At 41.1% G+C, this 15,877-nt stretch overlaps 1 protein-coding gene across 1 annotated transcript in view; it reads left to right on the top strand.

The window, feature by feature from the left end:
• EIF3B (eukaryotic translation initiation factor 3 subunit B) overlaps positions 1 to 14,291 on the top strand; it is a 34,076-nt gene extending 19,785 nt beyond the window's left edge. Inside the window, exons 10-19 of the mRNA XM_073361985.2 lie at positions 553 to 763; positions 1,375 to 1,447; positions 2,042 to 2,164; positions 3,123 to 3,201; positions 8,716 to 8,854; positions 9,470 to 9,595; positions 10,168 to 10,245; positions 10,854 to 10,962; positions 11,432 to 11,550; positions 13,737 to 14,291. Of these exons, the coding sequence (XP_073218086.1) occupies positions 553 to 763; positions 1,375 to 1,447; positions 2,042 to 2,164; positions 3,123 to 3,201; positions 8,716 to 8,854; positions 9,470 to 9,595; positions 10,168 to 10,245; positions 10,854 to 10,962; positions 11,432 to 11,535 (1,042 nt within the window). The 3' untranslated portion in view covers positions 11,536 to 11,550; positions 13,737 to 14,291. The remainder of the gene's footprint in view (positions 1 to 552; positions 764 to 1,374; positions 1,448 to 2,041; positions 2,165 to 3,122; positions 3,202 to 8,715; positions 8,855 to 9,469; positions 9,596 to 10,167; positions 10,246 to 10,853; positions 10,963 to 11,431; positions 11,551 to 13,736) is intronic.
• Positions 14,292 to 15,877: the final 1,586 nt, after the last annotated feature.

Raw genomic sequence — 15,877 nt, 5'->3', positions numbered from 1 at the left:
CCTAAAGAAACAACTGACTTTTTCACCTTTCCAGGGTTCCAAAAGGCTTCTTAGAGAATGGGGATCTCTCTGAAGTAGATTTCTAGCTTCCTTGTTAAGGAAGCTAAGTGTGACCGATTGTAGGAGAGAAGTGTACTTTTAACATAGTTTAATGGGTTGTCTTTTTGTAACTCATTTTATCAACCTATCTCCCAAATCACTTGGGATTCTGCAATATGAGATGCGGTACTCTTTCTGCCTTTCCTAGATGTAAGTGTATTGTTTCTGCATCACTACTTGTCCACCTGTGAATGGCAAATCAAACCTGGGTTTTCTGCGGGGTCACCATGCAGGTCCTGGTAAATTTATTTTTAGTCATTCTCATTGCACTTGAATTTAGAGTTAGAATTCCTGCTTGTAGCCTAGCTTTAGTATCAAGCTACCTGGAAACTGACTGATTCACCATAATGTACCAAATGTAATGCAGAATGCTGTTCTTTATGTTGCTTGCAACATATCTTTAACTGATTACTAAATTGGACTTTTTTTTATGACATCTTGCCTCCTTCGTAGGGATTTCTCATGGTCTCCAGGGGGTAACATAATTGCGTTTTGGGTGCCTGAAGATAAAGATATCCCAGCAAGGGTGACACTGATGCAGCTCCCCTCCAGACAAGAAATCCGTGTGCGGAACCTGTTCAATGTGGTGGATTGCAAGCTGCATTGGCAAAAGAATGGAGATTATCTGTGTGTGAAGGTAGACAGGACTCCTAAAGGTACACAGGTATGTGCTTCCTAGGTGTGTTCATAAAACTGGTTCTGTCTCTGCTTTGCTTTGGTTTTTGCATTTCAATATGGATTGATAAAAATGTGTGAATCAATTACTTGGTGTCAAAACCCTCTCATTTTTTCAGTTAGGTTTTTAAGGGCTATGTGTAAGGTCCTATGGGCGCTTAATGAGCATTGGACTTGACATCACTATCCATTGGGGTTCTGCAAGATCAATGAAAGTATGTCTGTCTTATTTTTGAAGCACCTGGGGACAGACCCCCCTTCTTTCAGCATTTGTTGTATTCGTTTCAGCTGGTTTTGGTCCCACACATCTGTGGGACCTACCATATGTTTCAGTCCTCTTGAAATAGTCTCAACTTCTGTACCGTAGAAAGCCTGTTTTTGTTAACTCACAACTTGCTGAAGAAACTCCTGTTTTAATAAAGGTCTTTAGAAATTATTCATGATCTTTCTGTGTTATCTTCCATCCTCTAGGAAAATAAGCCCCAAAATGTCTAGTTTTATCCTCTTGAAGTACTAAAGTAGGCCAGTTGCATAGTCAACCTCATAGTCCTGTATTAAAATGAATTATACTAGATATTTGACCTATGTTGACTTTCACAGGGTGTGGTGACCAACTTTGAGATCTTCCGAATGAGAGAGAAGCAGGTCCCTGTGGATGTGGTAGAAATGAAAGGTAAATCCTAGAGACAAATGTGCTAACTATTTTTCTGACGTTGTGTATTTATACATACAGTATTCATCAGTGAATAAACTGACAAAATATTGTAGTGTAAAATGTTACAACTAATGGGTTTTAACAGATGAAGGACAACTGGATGGCAAACTTGTCTCTCTGTCTTGGCCCAGCTATTTCTGAATCTAAAAAAATTGCCTGGCAAACTGTTTTCTGCTTCAGTTGCTGTACTTTGACAACAAAGGAGAAGCTTCCCTAGTGGGAGACTGATGACTTAGTTAGAGCTTTACCCTTCTGTCTGAGGATATTCTGTACCAGGCTGGAAAAAAGCTGGAGTAGGTGATTGTGAACACCCCATAAGTATTATCCTCTGCATTTGTCTGGTTGGCTCACTAGAAGCAAAGCAGCAGTAGAAATCTTAATACCAAATTGCTCATCATAATGAATGTTCTCTTTCATATCCAGGATTTCTTCAGTCCTGTATACAGTAACTGCTTGGAATTGAAGTTGTGTAGAGAATGACTGACTTAACTCAAGAATTTTTTGTCCCTTTGTACAATGTTGGCTTTTGACACTTCTTTACATCTGTTGCAGAAAGTATCATAGCCTTTGCCTGGGAACCAAATGGAAGCAAGTTTGCTGTATTGCATGGAGAGCCTCCCCGAATTTCTATCTCCTTTTACCATGTCAAAAACAATGGGAAAATAGAGCTCATCAGTAAGTAGAGTTGACAGCAGGAGTACAGGTGAAGGAATCTAGGCATTAAGCACTTTATGTGGTGGTAGCAACCTGTTTACCCTGTAGACTTCTTACAGTTGCTTTTTCATAGACCGTTTGATACTTCTGGGCCCTGACGGAGGGCATGGGAGAGAACATGTCTTGAGCATGCTGCGCTCCAGCTGTCTTGGGCTGGGAGAACAGCCCTGAGAGCAGGGGTATCAATTTATTCTGTAGTGAGGGCCAAATTACCATTTTATTCAGAGTCTGGGGGTTGAAAATGAAAGGTCCACTGGTAAAATATTAATCTTGCGGCCTGTGCCCCTTTTGCTGGCAAAGTTAAATACCACCTTTCTGTGACAGGGCAAAAAATGCATTTTTGAAACTTTCTTTCCTCTCTCCATTAATTCACCTTCTCTACACTTCCTCCCCAGTATTTTAAGGATTTCCGCCCTTTCTCAACTTGGACATTCTCTCCTTCTCCACACCCTCCATTTTGGATTGTGGGCCTTATATTGATTTAACTTAAATCCGCAAGGAATCAGCTTAAACTAAATTGTGAAAAAGCACTCTTATGCCAAAAGAAGTATCCACATAAGGGGTTGCACCAATTTAACTACATCCGTTTCTAAACAATTTTAGTTAAATTGGTACAACTTGTGTGCTAAGGCTTTGGGGATTCCTGATTCTCTCTGCCTGCAAATGCACCTTTTTGAATGTTTGATCATCCCATTGTTTTCAGTTTAATCAGTGAGAGCAGATCCATGTTGGGTTTCATTCTTCCGATTAAAATACGACTATAGTAGACATGTTGCTTGTTAATTGCAGAGCTCAGCGGTGCCTTTTTGAGGACTCTGAGTGCCTGTCAATGTGATTGCTACTAAGCTTCTTGATACCATTGGGTGGAGACTTCCATCCTTTCTATGTTGGCATAAATACAAATTTTGTTTCCTTTCAGAAATGTTTGACAAGCAGCAGGCAAATACGATATTCTGGAGTCCGCAAGGGCAGTTTTTAGTATTGGCTGGCTTGAGAAGGTGGGTATCGCTACTTGGCATTCTGAGAGAGCTCATTTTAAGTCAATGTAATGCTCTCAAAGAGCTAAAAAAAGATAGTCTTGATACAGTAGTGTGAAGGCTATCTGTAAGACAAATAGCCAAAATCTTAACCATCTGTCAGGTAGAAAACCTGCTTGTATTAAGAGGATTATCTTTGTTTGGAAGAATCTAATTTTGACATACAGTAATCTGCCAGTTAGCCTTTCCAGGGTCTACATGGATTTTAATTTGTTTGCAAGTGATTGAGTTTTTCTTGAAGATAAATTTACCTGGTTGTAACTTCTACGTATTTTCTTGCCCTCTTCTGCCTGAAATTTAATTTCCTGAAGTAGCTGGCCTCCTTACATCAAAGGTAGTTAGTGCAGTAGATAAAATAACACCTCTTGTTCTAGAGTAACAGCCGTGTTAGTCTGTATTCGCAAAAAGAAAAGGAGGACTTGTGGCACCTTAGAGACTAACCAATTTATTAGAGCATAAGCTTTCGTGAGCTACAGCTCACTTCCTCAGATGTTTCCACGATATGCATCTGAGGAAGTGAGCTGTAGCTCACGAAAGCTTATGCTCTAATAAATTGGTTAGTCTCTAAGGTGCCACAAGTCCTCCTTTTCTTTTTACCTCTTGTTCTGTGGCTAGCAGAAAATCCAATTTTATTTAGTCTATAAAAACAATTAATGAGATGCCTGTGTTTATATTGGATGCCTCTTCTGCCATCATATCAGATGAGGAATGAGGTTATTCTAATCTCGCCCACCATATTGTTCTCTTGGCTAAGTTTAGAATTCACGTCAGCTGTTTACTTCCTTAGTCTAAATAGAAAGATGAGGGAGCCCCTCAGATTTCTCCCCCAGGCAGCAATACAAATGACTTATTCTATAAGAATTTTTACAATCTCAGATAAAATCATAACGGGGCTTTTTCTGATTTAAATATAACTTGGGGGCCCTGTCAATTTTGGTAAATCTGTCATAGCATTTTAAAAATCATCTTGAATTTCATGGTTACAGAAATTTAAATCTTACATATTCATGATTTTTGACAAATAATAGCATTTATTTAAAACATGTAAAGCCCTTAGGTCAGCATTTCTCAAACTGGGGATTTCACCCAGAATGGGGTGGCAAAGATGGGGGGAGAGGGGGTGGTCACAGTATTGCCACCCTTCTGTGCTGCCTTCACAGGCAACCGTGGAGAAATAAGGGTGGCAATACCATATGCCACCGTCACTTCTGCGCTGCTGCTGGGGGCAGCACTGCCTGCAGCCCTGGGCTCACGGCCAGCCGCTGCCACTCTTCGGCCACCGTGCTCTGAAGGCAGGACAGAAGTAAGGGTGGCAATACCGTGACACCCCCCCCCCCACACACACACACACACTAGTCAGATTTCACATTCTGTGAGGGTGTGTGTTTGTTTTTTTACAGCCATGAATTTGTAAGGGGCCTAAGTGTAACTGATGCTGAAGGGAGCAGTCACTTTTTCCTCAAGTCTGTCTTTCTATCATATAAGATCTCAAAAAGTTAGGGTTTGCATTCAGGTCATGGCTTCTTATGGTAAAGATGTCTTGTATGTCCTTATAAATGCCCTGTACATACCATTTTTCCTTTCATTAACCATACTAATGTTAGTGTAACTTTCTTAGACTATTCTCTTAGCCAGTTATTTAAAATCCTTGAATATATAAACGGGACTCTCTGGTAGGAGTAAGGAGGTTTTATCACCTCTGTATTTGGCACTGATGTGACTGATACTGGAATACAGTGTCCAGTTATGATATCCACAGTTCAAAAAGGATGTTGAAAAACTGGAGAGAGTTGAGAGAGTAGCCATGAGAACGGTTAGAAAATTTGCCTTCTAGGCATACAGCAGTTCTCAAAAAAGCTGGTTTTAGAGTTTAATGTACCCACCTTACATACACCCGCATCATATGTCATTTCAAAGCTTATGCTATGTATGTTTAGCTGAGATATGATATGGAGGTGTCAAGTGGTGCTGTAAGCCTTAGGCAGGGTGAAACAGTGGATCCCAAAGTGAGTGTCCACTTCTGCACAGTTCCAGAAACATTGCAACATGATTGTGACTACAGCTTTTAATGTTCGTTGAATTTAACACCTTAATGTAGTGTTTATTGGTCAGTTACCAAATGAAAATGTGTTGAGACGTTCATTGGATTTGCATTGGTACTATTTTTTTCTCCAGAAATGATGAAGCTTTTTAGCATGTGGCAAAAATGGTGAATATCAATGTTTTGCAATATACTAACGTGAAATGTTCTCAATCACATATTCTTAATTGTCAAAATATCTCTCACGTGATTATAAGTTTTCTATCTTTTCAGTTGAAATTTGCTGACCAAATCAGTCTCTCACTGAGACTGTGCATCAGCAACAGTAGATTGCATGCCCACAGTTTGTGCTGCATAGTGGGTAGATAGACATGTATCTGAATTCATAATGTAATGCTTCTCCATCTGTAAGCTTTTGTGTGTACGGTATAGCATTGTCTGCCTGGTAGAAGATTTTAATTTGTAACTGCCTGTCCATGCAGTATTAACCTTTTGAAATAGTATAGAAACTAGCTTTTTAATTCAGTGACACTTAATGCACATATCAGTGTCAGAGATGACAGTATACAGCTTCATATTATGAATATGCAAAGCTGTGAGAGAAGTGATTTAGCAAAAAAAAAAAATAGTGAAGACAAAGTCCTTGCCTCTGTATTGGAAATGGGTTTCAGCTCTTACCAACAATATGACAAACCCTTTTGACCCTGAATCACATCTGGAGGTGCTTTTCAACATATCTACTGAACTGCATGTAACATCAGATATAAGAGTCTCTACTTAAAACAGCAGATGTTGCTGAAGAACAAATTGAAAGATTTGTGAGAGGTGCACTTGATTATGATGGGAGACACCGCTTCAGCCCAGTCAAGAAATCTGGCACTGACATTTACTGGCATGGCCAAGACCACCAAATTGAAATCTGGCAAAGGAGGGACCATCAGAGCAGCTATTAGTCCAAAAATTGTTTTCCACAGTGTACATAAAAGATGCAGTGGCGGTCATACAAATGATGTCTGGAGACAAATTTCACTCATTCAGTGAGTTGGCTGCTGAGCACTTGAGGCAGGTCCTAAAAGGATTTGACAAAGCTAGTTCCATAGTCTGTCTTTGACAGCTATAACTGTAACTGTGAAAAGTGCAGGAAGATTGCACTGGGCAGGTTCCGAAGTGGGATGCAAGAAATACCAAGTAATTGGATGTCCTGTCCTTCCATATGGAGAGATTCTAAAGTTGGTGTCCAAAAAGCAGTCGCTTGTAAAATTCCTCTGTGAATATATGGTTCAAAGTGCACCAGTGTAGGAGCACCCAGAGTACAAACATACCACCTTGCTGGAGGCTTTTCCAGTGGTGAAGTAGTAAAATACGTCACCAGTAGAGGTGTTGAAAGAAGTTCAGACTAGCACAGTACGCGAGAGGAAGCAGAGACAAAGATGCTTCTGAATGCTGTATGTACCAGTATGGCTTTTGGGTCTCTGGATGTCAAAGGAACCATATTAATTAAGTCACTGATGCAGATGTTTTGGTCCTTGCTGTTCATTACTTTCCAAAAATGGAACATGCAGATAAGATATGGATTGAAACTGGCACCATTACCAGCACCACTGACAAGCGTCACTTCATACCTGTGCATACAATTTGATGCACTCCCTCCTGACTTCTGCAACATATTTCCTATTTCCTGTCCATGCATTAATAGGATGTGACTGTCATCCCTAGTTCCAATTGCAGAAATAATCGGAATTTAATGTTGTAGAAACACAGGGAACTTACTCCCAGTTTGGCGAGATCTCTGAAGCGGTGACTGACAAGTGACAATTTCTGCAGCAAGGAATCTGGTAGCAGTGCTGTATTACAAGACAGAGAAAAGGAGACCCACAGAGACCTGAACTGCATGTATTTCAGTGTAGTCATCAAAAAGGGCAAGTCACTGGCCAAACTCCCATTATGTAAGGACGGTTTTGAAGAGCATGTCAGCAGAGCATCTTGGCAAACAAAGATTTGGATGTCTTTGTGCAAAGGCAAACCAAATATTGGACCACCATTGCAACATGGATGGAAAAATATGGATGAACTACTTCCATATTCTTCAAGGGCCCAATGGCATCTAAGCTTCTACAAGACCTTATTTGTGCCATTACTAGTAAAGGGCCACTGCAAAATCAGCTGTCTGTAGTCAGAACAATCTTCACTGCACAGAACTGTGAAGACTGGTAATCCATGTGCTCTCAACACTTCATGCTGGGCAAGATAATAATATTGACTAGAAATGTCACCAACACTGTTACATTTCAATGACACCTGTACAAATTGATTATTTTGTTGTGATGCTGTATACTGTTGCCTCTGATGCTGTGAGGCCTCAAAAAAATCCAATGTTATGCCTTGAAATAATACATAGAGTCATAACACACACTTTTTTCAAAGTGGTCATTTCAACATGTTGATGGTGTCATTGTTTATCCCGGTTTTTATGGTAATGGCACCACTTGAGAGTTCTCATACCTCATCTTAAAGTAGACATCATAAGCTTTCAAGTGATGCTCACATGTGTAGAGAGGGTACACTAAGTCGACTATATCAGTGGTGTCTGCCACTCAGCTATGATAGTGATAGACTTAGGGAGTGCAGTCTATTTAGCTTAACAAAGAAAAGGTGATGGGGTGACTTCATTAGTCTATAAGTACCTACATAGGGAACAAATATTTAACAATAGGTTCTTCAGACTAACAGGTTTAACACAATCCAGTGTAAAGTTTTTTAACAGTGAAAGTAATTAACCATTGGAACAGTTTGTGGTGGATTCTCCATCTCTGACCATTTTTTAAATCAAGATTTAAGATTTTTCTAAAATATATGCTCTAGGAATTATTTTGGGGAAGTTCTATGGCCTGTATTATACAGGAGATCAGACTGGATGATCATAATGGCCTTCTGGCTTTGGAATCTATGAAAAGCAATGTGGTTATTCTATGTATTACTGGGCTTTACACATGTTAATGGTAAAGCCCTGCTTCTCATTTAGAAATCTGTTTTATTTTTTACTTTGTCTTTGCTACAGAAATAACCACATTTACACCATGCTTGTGAAATTTTGGCTGTACCCCAAGTGCATTCATAATGTGGTTTCTTTATGACTTTGAAGGGGAAAAAAATATGTTAAGGAACTTTAAGCCTACAAGGGTTAAAACTATTCCCCATTGTTCACAAAAATATAAAGAAACAGGTGTGATTTTAAAAACCCTTGGGCGAATCCATTTAAACACCAGCAATGGGAAAAATGTTAATATTGATGGGATTTTGTGGGGTGAGTTCATAAAGAATGTCACCTCCTAGTATAGATTCCTCTTCCCACCCCACCTTTAAAAAGGTCAGAGGGAAGTGTCAGCGGGCCTGGATCACATTTCCATCTTGTTCCTCATTGTTTGCCTTTGCAGCATGAATGGTGCCTTAACATTTGTTGATACATCAGACTGCACCGTGATGAATATTGCTGAACACTATACAGCCTCGGATGTAGAGTGGGATCCTACAGGCCGATATGTTGTGACATCTGTGTCCTGGTGGAGCCACAAGGTACTAAAGTTTCTGCTGTGATGTCTCCCTGCATGTTTAAGAGGGTCAATCTGGCTTTTCCTATGTTAACTACAAAATAAAGATATGTAGCGTTACTTGTATCTGTCAGTGGGTAATAGCTCCTGGTGTAATTCTTGCATGCCTATTTCACATACCAACTCATTGCTTTCCTGTGTCAATGAACTACTTCCTTATTATTCCAATCAGTGTACTGTATCTTTTTGATATGCAAGTATAAGGTTTTTAGTCTTTCAGATTAGTTCAGGAGCTTTCTTACTGCAGTTCAGATATCTTGGAAGGGCTGGTGGATACCTCTGCTTTGGATACTTCATAGGTGCTTCATTTTTGAAGTAGTATAACTTTTTTCTTTTTCTTTTTTGAGGAACATTACTTCAACTTAAAGTTAAAATAAGAAAGGGAAAAAAACCAAAACTCACACCCACCCCAAGCAGAGTGTTCACCCTAAAAAGGTAGAAGTTCCAAAGACTGAGTCCCACTAGGGACTTTCCTGTTGCTGTTGATTTTTCCATGGAATGCATTCAGATATATGACAATGGGGTAGAGCAGTATAAAACCCTTAGACATGAGTGAGATTTCTCACTTGCTGTTTTCCAGGTGGACAATGCCTACTGGCTGTGGACCTTCCAGGGTCGTCTCCTCCAGAAAAACAATAAAGACCGGTTCTGCCAGCTACTGTGGAGACCCCGACCTCCAACCTTGCTCAGCCAGGATCAGATAAAGGTATTGTATCTCAGTTTAACTCTTCTGGTGTGGGCATTGGTGTAGAGAATTAAAGAGTGGTCTAGTCACAAAGGGTGTGGCTTAAACTGGGGAATGGAAGACAACTCTACAGCAGTTTGCCTTACCACTAAGCAGAGACAATGTGAGAGCTGTTCACAAATTCACTGGGGGAATCTGTATGTTGAAATGGTTCTGTGTACGTTAACAGTACTCAATTTGAGTAGTCACTATTCCTATCACAAACTTATTTTTTGGTGTGTGTGGGGAGGTGGGAATGTTCTGAGGAAACTAGAAGGAAAGGTAATAGGAGCAGAGAGAACTGTTGAAAACTTGGATAAGGAGCAGACTTTGGCTATCCAAACTCCAGTGGTTGCTCAGGTACAGAAAAACTGAAGGTATCTATAGACCTAAGCAAGGAAGAGAAACTATAAATGACAGACGAGAGGGGATTTTTTTTATAGACATAAGCAAACTTGCAAAAATGCTGAGTATACCTGGGCATATCTGAAGTGGCACCCTCTTATACATTAAGGTGGTCTCTAGTACTGGTTGACATAAGTTCTCTGTTGCAGCAAATTAAGAAGGACCTGAAGAGGTACTCCAAGATTTTTGAACAGAAGGATCGTCTAAGCCAAACCAAAGCCTCAAAGGTAAGAAGCTTCTGAGATCCAATGAATCAATGAAAGGCAGCTGAGGTACTTGTAACTCATATTAATCTCGTGTCTCTGTCTAATTTCACGGACTGGGCCATATACTTTTGGGTCTGCTGCTGCCTCCAAGCTAATCGATGTTGTCCCTTATCTTGAGTAGGAGAAGCCATTGTGTTTTATGTCCAGGTTTCCCAGATTGTCCCCACATGATCCAGCCAGGAACATCATGAACTCAAGCACAAGCATATGTGTAGGGAAGGCAGTAAGGCAGAATTTGCTGGTTCTTCACTTGAAGAAACTGAGGCATGATGTTACTGGCATATGTTGGAGGAGGAATCAGGAAGAGTTTCTGTTAAATAAAGATACTTGAGTAATCTTGGCTGGCACTTGTGGGTTCCTGGTGACTGCCTGTTAGCCAGTTTTAGTATAAAAATTTCACAGAAACCATAAACCCATCTTGCCATGTTGGAGAAAGGTGTCTTAAACACCGATGATTATCTGTCAGAAGCTGCATTCATTAGCAGAAAACCCCTAGATCGCTTCCAAATGCATCCCACAAGGACACACTTTATTGATGGGCTTATTAACCTCTTGTTTTGCTTCTGTAGGAGCTCGTAGAAAGAAGACGTACAATGATGGAGGAGTTCAAGAAATACCGCAAGATGGCACAAGAATTATATTTGGAACAGAAGAATGAGCGTCTAGAGCTGCGAGGAGGTAAACCAGCCACTGGCAGCATTGTAAAGATGTGGCTTTATCAGTTAATTTTTTTTAAAGCACCAAATAAACATCACTCAGGCTATAGAAGCAGTCTTTGGTAGTGGATCAGTGTTTGGGAGTTGAAGACCACCTCTATGTGATGGGTTGGGGTCCCTTTTAACAATTATTCCCCCTCCTGCCAAAAATAATCCCTCGACCCATGCCCTAGCAGGTTTGCTCACTCCTCAGCTATTTTTTCCGTCTGCTATCTTGAGGTGGTGAGTAGTGAGAAGGCTACTGTTGCTGCCCATTGTGGTCAGTACTGATGGCTTTGCATGTAACATGCTGGAGGCCAGTGATTATGTTAAAATACCTTTTATTTTAAAGGTGCTTCTCTGCTGTGTATTTTCCTTTTTAGCAAATGCATTAGGCATTTTTGCCTCCTTGGTGGAAGTATTCAGGACTAATGCCTCTTCTTTTCTTCCAGGGGTGGACACAGATGAGCTGGACAGCAATGTAGATGACTGGGAAGAGGAGACTGTTGAGTTTTTTATCAATGAAGAAATTATTACCATTGCAGAACCAGAGTAGTCCAATAAAACTGTGGTAAGACAGATTTGCCTTTCAATTGAGAAATATCTTTCCTATCAGCTGTTGCAGCGTACCTCCAACCTGTGTAAAAGTACTTTCTGGGAAAGCTTAAGGCTTATAGAGTGCAAAAATGAATGTTTCTATTCCTTTGACGAGGCTTTTGTACTTTGCTCTCAGTTGAAAGGTTCTGAATGGCCAATTGTAGTGCCAGTGGCCAGAAATGATAAAGGCTTTCTTTCTTCAAAGTGAATGGTTAGGTCAGCTCATAAATCTACGGGCACTTTCCAGTGTGATCCTTTCAAAGACTGAGAATCTGAGCCAATTCTTAAACATGATGCATTACAGGCACCTGATGAAAGTGCCTATGCAGTATGACAAATGTTTATAATGATGCTAGTGGAGAGGTAAATTTTGTGTTCTGGTTATTGGAAGGACTAGAACCTTGAATTGGTGTAAACAATGTTCTGATGCACTATGTAAGAAGGTTTAATTACAGAACAAATTTGTTGCATACTCTTAAGTCAGGTATTACTCTTGAATTGACCAAAAGTCCTCATGCACTCTGCTACCTCTTCCTAAAAATGCCACTGAGATTTCAACATTTAACAAACATTTGTATTTAGTGTTACTGAAAGCACTTATTCATTATAAGTGTTTATTTGAAGCCTGTTTTAATCCAGAAGGCTGATTATCTTGCTGCATACTCCAACATATCCCCCAAATATTGGCAACAGGTATTGCAGATCTAGTGGAGCTTTCCTCCTTGGACACTTGCCAGACTGTTGTGAAGGAGATCCAAACCCTGAACCCCACTGTAGGCCTCTGGAGTCTGAACAGAGCACCATGTCTGGCTTGGTGTGTCTAGGCACACTTATAGGATGCAGTTCCTCTTTTAGCACCCCCTCCTGAGAGCCTAGCCTCTGGGACCAGTGCTGACTGCTCAGGCTCCCTTGTAGCTTAAACACATCTCTCCCAGAATTCCAGTCATAGTGGATGCTCTAGTTTTGAGTTAACTCTTCAGGGGAACATGAGGTGTAGCACACAACACACAGACTTTGCATGCGATTTTAAAGACACCATGGCTTTTTACTTCAGCAAGAAAGCACTGATCACTTAAAGGATAACACCCTGAATGCACACAACACACAGACTCTAGAACACGCTTACCTTGAGGGACAATCTGTGTTCAGAATTTCTTCCTGCCTCATCTGGCTTCTGCAGCAGCTTCCCTCAGTTTGAGCTGGTGAAAATGGCTGAAGATCCCAAGTATAGCAGCTCCTGCCCTCTAACTTTCTAGTCTCCTCTGTCAAGTTGCCTCTGATCAGCCTCCTCAGGTGATTACAGACCCCTGCAGGTAACTTTGTTACCAGGCAACATCTCCCCTGACAGTTCTCCTGGGTAGGAGCCAGGCTTTTGTCTCAAGATGCTGTTTTTTCAATAGAGGACCATCAAGACTGTTAGCCCTATGCCACTACATCTTGGAGTTTCAGTCCAACATGGAGGTAATAAAAAGATGGCAGAGAAATGAAAGGGCAACCCGTTCAGAATGACATTTATGGCTTGATAAAGTTGCATAGAATTCATACTCTGAGTTCCTAAATCGTACAGACACATTCCCCAAATCATCACAAGAGGATAGCCCTAGTTACTAGATCTGAGAAATGTGTACTTAGAAGGCTTAAATCATTTTTGTGTTGAAGAGGAAATATTGTTCAGTGGTTAGGACACTAGCCCAGGACTCAAGGGATCTGGATTCAATTCCCTGTACCATCTCAGACTTCTGTGTGACCATGGACAAGTCACTTAACTATGTAGTGACTGGAGTTAAGGCAGCAGCAGCAGCAGCTCTGCCCCCAGCAGCCCCATCAGTGTTAGGGCTGAATACTAAAACCTCCTCACCCGTCCAAAAATGCACAAATGTCACTTACATTCTCTAAATATGTTTTTAGTTCCAGTGGCCAGGGATGTCCTCTTGCCAATATTTGGGGGATGTGGAAGAGTGGAGGTAAGAAAGGGGGAGAAGCAGTCTTCTGGATTAAATAGGCTTCAGCTAATGAGTTACTTGGGAAGCACAACAGCAAAGGGTGAGTGGAGTGTAGTTGTAGAACTGCCTTTCCCTTGCTAGCAGCTGTGAGTTTGGAGTTTGTTTTGTGTGAGGCACGGTACTGACTTTGACTTTTCCTTTTTTTCCTTCTTTGCAGCACCGCCATATCTTGTACTGAAAAGGGGTTCATTTATTTTCAGAAAGCCTACACCATCTTCGGAATTTTTAATCCATATTCTCTCACTCTGGACGGTGAATGCACCAGGTTCTCTCCATTCTGACATATTGTAGTGCCTTTAAACCTCACTGTCAGCAGTGGGGATATTTGAAAGGCACTGCTTTTAAATTTTTATTCATTTGGGAGGCGTTGTCTTTCTTTTTAAATCCACCACCAGTATTTGCTGTCTGACTCCTGTGCATTGCTTACCAGTTGGCAATTTTGAACTGTTGCCAGTAGGTGAGCATTATCCGTGCACCTTCCAAAGTCTTGCATGCTCACAATGCTTCTCTTTGCAGAGGACTCTTTTTATGTCCCAGGTGCATGGACAGGTGTTTGTTTTGTATGGGGAAAGATCAGCAGGAAAACCATTTTTCATATGATGTATGTTAGTGTGCTGAAGCAGCACTACAGTGGGCTGTACCCTCCTCCATTCAGATTGTGACAGAATTCAACAGGTTGAACGTGGAAATAAAAGCAGACCTATACTAAAAACAGGCCGTCCGTGTGTTCTGTAGAAATCTTCCCTTGAATGACCAGAGTTGATCATTATCTGAATATTAATCTGTCAGGGTTCAGAATTTGCAGCTTCATTTGCATCCCAGTTCCTTCATGGCTGCACTGATTTTTACATGGCGTATTAGGTGGCAGACCAGCTTACATGTTTTTAACAATTATGATGCAATGTTTTGAAGATCAGTGGATGAATTTCTGAGACCTACTTACAAGGTGTAGCTATTGGCAGCAGCAGGATTATGGGAGATTTCCTGGGTTTTATTTGCAAGCTTTGGTTGAAAATCTATTCAGAGGAACACACTCTTCATGTGTGCTTTTTGGATATACCAGGAAGCCTATATTCTGATGTCTGGAGCCCCATACCTTGTGGTGAAGAAAGTACAGAGTATTTAACTTCTGGTTCAACTCCTCTTGAACAAACTTCCATGCAGCAGCAGCAAAACCAAAAAACCTTAATCTAGTTCTCAGCAGATAAGAGCTCTTAAATGAGCATATTTTATGGTGAAAATACAAGTCAATACTGTTTCTCGTATCATCCAGCTTTTTCATCCTTCAGAAAAATTAATATTTATCATGGATGATGTAAGCAGAATTCCAAATACCCACACTGAATGTAGATCATTAAAATTTTCTAGATAATCCATAATCAAGTAATTATCCCTTAATCTTATTTTTTTAGTCTTTCAGAAGTGATTCTGCAAGGTTATAACATGTTGAAGGAATACTGTAATTTATTAAAACTACTTCCCTTATTTAAAATCACTTCAGTAGTGAAAAACTGTCTTGTGGAAGTCCAAAGATCAGTTGCTAATAAGATTTTGTTGATGGTTGGCATCCAGGATTTATTATGGGACTGAAGTAATTCATGTAGTGGGGGTGATCTGCTCCTCTACCCATCAACAGTCCCAGAACTCAGCTTGTGAAGTGCATTAATGTGAAATGTCAAACTGTCTGCCATTTTGACAGATAGATAAGTGTTAGTTATATGTTCTGACTATTTCTGAAGAGGAAAATATTCTCCCATAACATGTTGTGATCTGAATTTCTGTTTAATCGTTGGGGTATGGAGAATAAGTTTTAGTCTTGTCCAGTATGCCTTGTAGTTTTTCAGTGACGCATCTATCTTTTTGGTATAGGATACTCTATACCAGTAGCTTTCAAACTTTTTTTCTGGTGACCCAGTTGAAGAAAATTGTTGATGCCTGCAGAGTGTTGGGGTGCAGGGGTGAGGGCTGTGGGGTAGGGCTGGGAATGAGGGCTTCAGGTTGGGGTCAGGGCTCTGGGTTGGGGGTGCAGGCTCTGGGCTGGGGCTGAGGGGCTTGGGGTGCGGGCTTACCTCAGGCGGCTCCTGGTCAGCGGCGCAGTGGGGGTGCTAAGGCAGGCTTCCTGCCTGTCCTGGCACCGCGGGCCGCGCATGTGCCCTGGAAGCAGCCAGCAGCAGGTCCGGCTCCTAGGCAGGTGGGAACCAGTGCTTGGGGCAGGGGCAGCACGCGGAGCCCTGTGGTCCCCCCACCTAGGAGCCAGACCTGCTGCTGGCCGCTTCTGGGGCACAGTGCGGTGTCAGA

The sequence above is a fragment of the Lepidochelys kempii genome, chromosome 10, assembly GCF_965140285.1.
Source record: "Lepidochelys kempii isolate rLepKem1 chromosome 10, rLepKem1.hap1, whole genome shotgun sequence".
NCBI lineage: Eukaryota > Metazoa > Chordata > Testudines > Cheloniidae > Lepidochelys > Lepidochelys kempii.
This window is presented reverse-complemented; position numbering and strand designations above follow the sequence as displayed.